This window comes from Pelophylax lessonae (assembly GCF_965119305.1).
Source record: "Pelophylax lessonae genome assembly, chromosome: 4".
NCBI lineage: Eukaryota > Metazoa > Chordata > Amphibia > Anura > Ranidae > Pelophylax > Pelophylax lessonae.
This window is the reverse complement of record NC_138771.1, coordinates 536266248-536273912: the sequence shown is the minus strand read 5'-3', so window position 1 is coordinate 536273912 and position 7665 is coordinate 536266248. Positions and strand designations below refer to the sequence as shown.

General features: G+C 44.0%; 1 protein-coding gene across 1 annotated transcript in view; it reads left to right on the top strand.

Annotated features, from left to right (window-relative positions):
* The first annotated feature begins 737 nt into the window (after positions 1-737).
* The window catches only part of ANXA4 (annexin A4), a 92355-nt gene continuing 85427 nt past the window's right edge, over positions 738-7665 (top strand). The window contains exon 1 of the mRNA XM_082255582.1: positions 738-806. Within this exon, the coding sequence (XP_082111708.1) occupies positions 798-806 (9 nt within the window). The 5' untranslated portion in view covers positions 738-797. The remainder of the gene's footprint in view (positions 807-7665) is intronic.

The following is a 7665-nucleotide window of genomic DNA, read 5'->3' as shown; positions in this document are numbered from 1 at the left end:
ACCTTACATTCAAGGCCAGGACAGGGGGGGGGGGGGCAGGAGGAGCTGCTGCCCTGGGCACAACGATTTATTGCAGGGATGGGGGCGTCCTGACCCTTTCCCTAAGAGAAGGGGGACACAGTTGGGCTTCTTTGCCCTGGGCACTGGGTGACATTGCAGAAGTGTTAGAGACTGTAGTATTAGCGGCAACTATGTGTAGCATGGCTCCACTCAAGCCTATCCTTAATGCTTAGAGTGTCTGGAGATTCAAGGCAACTAAAAGCTAGAGCATCAGTGAAACATTAGACAGGTGGCAAAAAAGCCTGCCTGTTAAGGGGGGGGGGATGAGGAGCTACTACTGAAGACAACTCTGACATAATGATGTGAGCTCTGTTTACACAGAACTACAAATGGTCACTAAAGGAAGACCGAGCGTGTAGTTCCTGTAATCGGCCTGCTGGGATCACCTGTCTCCATTATAGAAAGTCACTTTGCTCTGACCACAGAGAAGCCCTGTTCTGTCTGCAATGGTTTTCCTATGAATGAAATGGCTGAGTGGGTATGAGTGACTGTAGCTGCATTGTTATTTGGTAACTTGTGTGCCGCAGTTCAGCTTTAAGAATCTATCCCATTGGTAACAAAGAGCTCATTATGCCACAAAGGATACATCTTTTCTGGATGTTTACTCATTACCTGTAAAAATCAGATATTGCATTAAATGATATTTGCCTCATTGAAAACCTCTTACCTGTGTTTTGTTCTTTGTACTGCAGCTGCCATCCGTCTGATAATCTGCAAAGAACCATTAAGAAGATACCATGGCAGCAGTAAGTATTTATGCATGCAAACAAATCATTATTCTTATCTCAGAAGTTATAAATTGATAATGGCGTGCTTTGTTTCTAGCCAGGAAGTCACCCTTCAAGCTCCCTAAACCGGCAATAGATGGCTCGAATCTCGGCCAGTTCAGCAGGGACCGGCCAAGATTCAAACTATGTATGGTCAGACTGATCAATAAATCAATTTGGGTACAAACCAGCCTGCCAGATTTTTCATGCGATTATTGCTAGCGGCTATCACTGTGTTCTTCCAGACGGCTCCCTCCGCCACCCACATCGGGAGAACACAATAGCTTTGCGGGAGGGATTCCCCCATCAACACTGACTGTGTTAATGGGAGAATCAAGTGGTTGCAGGAAAGAGAATGGCACCAACTATGGCCGGCTTGGGTCAGACTAATTTTCCGCTTCCTTTTTACTCAGGTGGATACTGATTCACTTAAAATGTATGTAATTTGCCCACGTTTTAGCCCTTTAACGACCCTGCGAGAAGTTCTGATAGGATTGATATACACTTAAAAGAAAAAAACTAAAAGAAATAACAGAAGCAATCAGCGCAACCCCATAAACAGATGTATCAATAAAATGCCAGCTGAACACTTAAAGGGTAATCACAGACCGCCAAAGTAAATCATAAAATGCAAGTGTAGCTCCCCCCTCTCCATGTGCGTAATGTCCAATAGGACACATCAACGGGGTCAAGATGACTTCAGCTGATGAAGTCCTATTGGATGTAACGCGTACGGGGGAGGAGCTACACTTGGATGACCTCACCCGCTGCCATCCTGTGAGACAGATCTCACTTATCGTGAGTTAGAAGCTGTATTTGTCTCTTTATATGTAAGTAGCCAATCGTCTTTGTTAAAGTTTTAATGGTGGAAACAGAGCGCTTAGATCTTCTTGTATTTTCCCGTGCCTGTGGATTTCTAGGGGATCGGTGTCTGCTGAATTGCCCGTTTATTACCCCTAAGGGGACACGCGCTATTGACTCCTTGTTAGTTCAGGAGTCCAGGGTTTAACATGAGCGAGCAATCCTCTCCGTGGTGAAGGGATTGTCACACAATTGGTGTACCTGCAGACTTCAGTCTTCTTGTGTGGATCTCTCGGACTGTGATCTGAGCTTTAATACTACTTCTTTTTTAACCACTTAAGCCCCGGAAGATTTTACCCCCATTCCGACCAGGGGGTATTTTGCGATTCGGCACTGCGTGAATTTAACGCACAATTGCGCGGTCGTGCGACGCTGTACCTAAACGAATTTGACGTCCTTTTTTTCCCACAAACAGAGCTTTCTTTTGGTGGTATTTGATCACCTGTGCGATTTTTTGATCACGCGCTATAAACAAAAAAAGAGCGTCAATTTTGCAAAAATAGCAATATTTTTCACATTTTTTTATATGAAATTCCCCCAAAAAAAAATGTAAAAATCAAAATTTTTAAAAATTTTCGGCCAATTTGTTTTATGCTACCTATGTTTGGTAAAAAAAAATCGCAAAAAGCGTATTTTGATTGGTTTGCGCAAAAGTTATCGCGTTTACTAACAAAGGGAAAGATTTTTGTCATTTTTGTTGTTTTTTTAACGCGTAATGGCGGCGATCTGCGATTTTTTTTTTTTTTTTTTTTTTTTTTTTTTTTTTTTTTTTTGCGGTACTGCGACATTGCGGCGGACAGATCGGACCCTTGACTGACATTTTTGACACTTTTGGGGTTACCAGTGACATTTCTACAGTAATCAGTGCTATACATATGCACTGTTACTGTAAAAATACACTGGTAGTGAAGGGGTTAACTTTATTTGGAAGGGAGGGGCTGTGTGTGTCCCTAGGGGCGTGGTTTCTACTGTGATTGGCTGTGGCTCTAGCTGTAAGGACACTGATCAACGGATCTACATACCAGATCCGTTTTATCAGTGTCTTTGCAGCGAGGAGAATGACAGGCAGTTTGTTTACACAAGCTGCCTGACATTCTCCCTCTCCCCCGCCGATCGCCGAGTGGCCGGCGGACATCGGGTCGGCTGGTCACACGCGCGGGGGGGTCCGTGACCACGCGGGAGCGGGAGCGCGCCTCCGGGGGCGCGCGCTCGCTCCCTAGACCCTCACAAGCAAGCAACGTAGCCCTACGTTAGTTTGCCTGTGAGGGGCTGACCGCCGACGTAGATAGTCGTGCGGCGGTCGGCAAGTGGTTAATGTAATTTTTTTTGTGCTGCACTTCTGCATTTTGATTTACACTTTAAAAGAAAATCTATACAGAGAAAATATGACCAGCTTTTGCTGACATCACCTTCTGAAAATGCTAATCCTTGTGAATCCATTAATGGTATCAAGCTAACCCAGTGGCTTCAGTTCGGAATGGCAATGCTGACTTTACCCTGACTTTCTTATCTACATGTTTTTTGCTAGTCGGTGATGCATAGAGTATGCTAATCCAGCATTTCATGTTCTTGATATGTGCCTGCTGTACCATGTATTTGTATCCCGTTCTCTATCTTTTGCTTTCTTTGTGTGAAATCTCTGGTGTTCCTGCCAGTCCCTCTGCTTTTCTATTAACATCTGACCACACTAAGCATGAGTAGTGTGGTCAGTTCTACATCTACAGTATGGTCTGCTCTCCTCCAATGATCAGACTTGTCCTGACAGCCTCATTACACAGCCTTTCACTGGGAAGTTCAGTGTGCTGTTGCTTCTCCTCCCCTAGCTCTTATGCAGCTAAACAGAAGGAATGTGATCACAAAAAAAGCAAAAGAAAAGTATATTTTTTTTTCATGTCTTTTTTGTAGTACCATCCCTGCAGGAGACACTTGAATATTGGTGCCCGAGATTCCCACTAATTGATCCAGAACAGTCAGGTTGCACACACTCTTCCACTCGTTATCTCCAATGAACAGTCTAGGGCGTTTTGTTTTTATGTTTTATTTAGAGAACTTGGATAGGAGAAGGGAATTGGTAGGATTCTCCAAATAAACTATTTACAGATGAGAACAACCCTCTCAATAGAACTGTGTAGCAGATTATCAGTACGACCATACAGCAACTGTACAGAATGAAGAAGTCCCCTTTGTATCTGAAGAAACTTGGTGAACTATGATTCTTCAGGACACTTTTAGCTTGCACCCAGCAGCTGACTTCTAGCACCTAGAGGGGGAAATAGCAGCTCAAGTCCCAGGGATCCCCTGTGGGAGTATGTACTCGCAAAGGCTCCTCGAACAGCAAAGGCAGCCTTCCTCAGTAGTACCAGGCAGGATCCATTAACATCCTCCCTCAGTCAGCTCTCAGAAGAACCAAGGGTTGCAGCCTCAGTATTTCGGTAGGATGATTACCTGAGGCCACGTGGCAGCCTGTACCAAGGCGGGGCAGCAGGCCTTTCTCCCTCCTGGACCTCTTTAGAGGAAGACCAGAGCCCATGTGCTCTTCAGATATAAATACAGTTACCCAGCATGCCTTGGGGTACTTCCAATTGGCCAGGGCTGTATAGATATCCTTACTCTCATCTACAAGGTTTCCTCCCACTGTCCAGTACATCCCATAGCTACCATACCAGTGTGAAACTTTCAAGACAACATGAACAGCACCAGAACACACTAAGCAGACTCTACCAATCAATCACAGCGCTTTAAGCAGACCGCATCTAAATTTGCCTAGCTGTCTCCCTGTTAAGCAGAGAAACCAAAAACCTAAATAACTCACTCTAGCAGACTAGCACCGATCTGGGAGGGCACTACATATACACAAATGCTTTGCCTTTCATTTCTATTTTAAACCGAATGGGGAGTTTTACAGGGTGAACATTTTACAATTACTTTAAAGTGACTTATGATAATAGCATGGGGTTACCAATTCTGATCCACTTCTGATAAAGCTGTGTCTCACCTCCCAGTACCTTTTTTTTTTTTTTTTTTTTTAATAGCCTAAACCTGGAGTAAGCATGTAGTAAATGAGTATCTGAAAAGTGCTAAAATTCCTTGTCTTTATATTTGTTCTGGGCCAGAGATTCAGAAAGCATTGAAACCAAAGTATCAGTATGGCAACCAATGAACTGACATCCTCAGCGTAAGCATTGGCAGCTCCTATAAATTTTTTTTATGAAAAAAGCCACTTAAAGTACTGAAGCCAGAGACAGCCATGCTCTGATCCTAGCTGAGATATTCCTCCAGGAAGCTGTCACTGCACAGTCAATCATAACCTTCCTAGGGGGGTTTCTGCCCTTTTTATAGTTGTTTTTCCCATTTATTGAAAGGTTAGTGCAGTATTTAACAGGCCCTTGGTGCAGATGATGACTTTAAAGTGGTTGTAAAGGCAGAAGTTATTTTTATCTTGATGTATTCTATGCATGAAGATTAAAAAATCCTCTGTGCATCAGCCCCCCAATACTTACCTGAGCCCCATCTTTATCTAGCAATGTCTAAGAGTGCCTCAGCAGTCCGGGACTCAATCTCTTGATTCACAGCTGCTGTGTCCCAGCCAATCAAACTCAGCCAGGCAGTAGCGAGATGAGGCGGAGCCAGGACGGCAGCCCTTTGTCTGAATGGATGCACGAAGCTGCAGCTTGGCTCAGGTGCCCCCATAGCAAGCTGCTTGCTGTGGGGGCACTCAGGAGGAAGGGGCCAGGAGCAGCCAAGAGGGACCTGAGAAGAGGAGGATCTGGGCTGTTCTGTGCAAAACCAACTGCACAGAGGAGGCAAGTATAAGACTCGGTTCACACTACGGCGATCCGACTTAGGGGGCGACCTGTGAAGTCGCCGTGCACCGCGACTTCGGCACGACTTGCACGGACTTCACATAATGGAAGTCAATGCAAGTTGCTCCGACTTCGGTCAAAAGTAGTGCAGGAACTATTTTCTAAGTCGGAGCGACTTGAGTCGCTCCTATTAGAACGGTTCCCATAGCACTAAATGGACCGCGACTTGTCAGGCGGCCAAGTCGCCTGACAAGTCGCGGTAGTGTGAACCGGGACTTACATGTTTGTTATTTTAATATAAAAAAAAAAACAAAACAAAGAAACACAAGAATTTTACAATCACTTTAAGTATCATTATCGGTATACAAACCAAAACCAATCTTTCCTACTTTTCATGATGTTTAAAGCTTACCAGCCTACCTGTACTAAGTAAATAAAGGTGGCTTTATGTTGATCATTGTGCAACAAAATTAGATTTTATCCTTTGTTTGCTTTATGCTTGCTCTATGCTGTAAAGAGAGACTGCAATATAGTCTTGGACCAAGCACAGGTAGCTAATTTGTGTCACATTTCTGCACAGGAGAAGTAAATGTATGGGAGCAGATGCTGAAGGGGAAGGGAGGACATACTCACCAGCCACTTTATTAGGTACATCTGTTCATTGTTGCTAGTCAGCCAATCCCATGGCAGCAACTCAATACATTTAGGCATCTAGATGTGGTAAAGACAACTTGCTGAAGTTCAAACTGAGCATCCCAATGGGGAAGAAAGGGGCTTTAGGTGACTTTGAAGGTGGCATGGTTGTTGGTGCCAGACATCCTTGTCTAAAGAGTTTAAAAACTTTTGATCTACTGGGATTTTCATGCACAACCATCTCTAGGGTCTACAGAGACTGGTCCGAAAAAGAGAAAATATCCAGTGAGTGGCAGTTGTGTGTTAACGAAAATACCTTTGTTGACATCCGAAGAGAATGGGCAAACTGGATCAGAATGATACAACAGTAACCAAGGTATGCACAATACCATCTCTGATCACTCAACACTTAGAACCTTGAAGCAGATGGGCTACAGCAGCCGAGGACCACATCGGGTGCCACTCCTGTCAGCAAAGAAAAGGAAACTGAGTCTACAATTCACACAGGCTCACCAAAATTGGACAATAGAAGATTCAGGAAAAAATTGCCTGGCCTGATTAGTATCGATTTCTGCTCCGACATTCAGATGGTAGGGTCAGAATTTGGTGTAAACATGAAAGCATGGATCCATGCTGCCTTGTATCAACAGTTCAAGCTGGTGGTATAATGGTGTGGGGGATATTTTTTTAGCACGCTTTGGGCCCCTAAGTACCAATTGAGCATCGTTTAAATGCCACGGCCTACCAGAGTATTGTTGCTGACCATGTCCATCCCTTTATCACTACAGTGTACCTATCTTCTGATGGCTCCTTCCAGCAGGATAATGCACCATGTCACAAAGCTCAAATCATCTCCCCACTGTTTTTTTGAACAATAAGCTCACTGTACTCTAATGGCCTCCACAGTCACCAAAACTCAATCCAATAAAGCACCTTTGGGATGTGGTGGAATGGGAGATTCCCATCATGGATGTGCATGCAACAAATCTGCAGCAACTGCGTGATGCTATCATGTCAATATGGACCAAAATCTGAGGAATATTTCCAACACTATCTACAGTCAGGTCTATAAATATTGGGTCATTGACACAATTCTAATCTTTTGGGCTCTATACACCACCACAATGGATTTTAAATGAAACAAACAAGATGTGCTTTAACTGCAGACTTGCAGCTTTAATTTGAGGGTATTTACATCCAAATCAGGTGAACGGTGTAGGAATTACAACAGTTTGTATATGTGCCTCCCACTTTTTAAGGGACCAAAAGTAATGGGACAGATTAACAATCATAAATCAAACTTTCACTTTTTAATACTTGGTTGCAAATCCTTTGCAGTCAATTACAGCCTGAAGTCTGGAACGCATAGACATCACCAGATGCTGGGTTTCATCCCTGGTGATGCTCTGCCAGGCCTCTACTGCAACTGTCTTCAGTTCCTGCTTGTTCTTGGGGCATTTTCCCTTCAGTTTTGTCTTCAGCAAGTGAAATGCATGCTCAATTGGATTCAGGTCAGGTGATTGACTTGGCCATTGCATAAG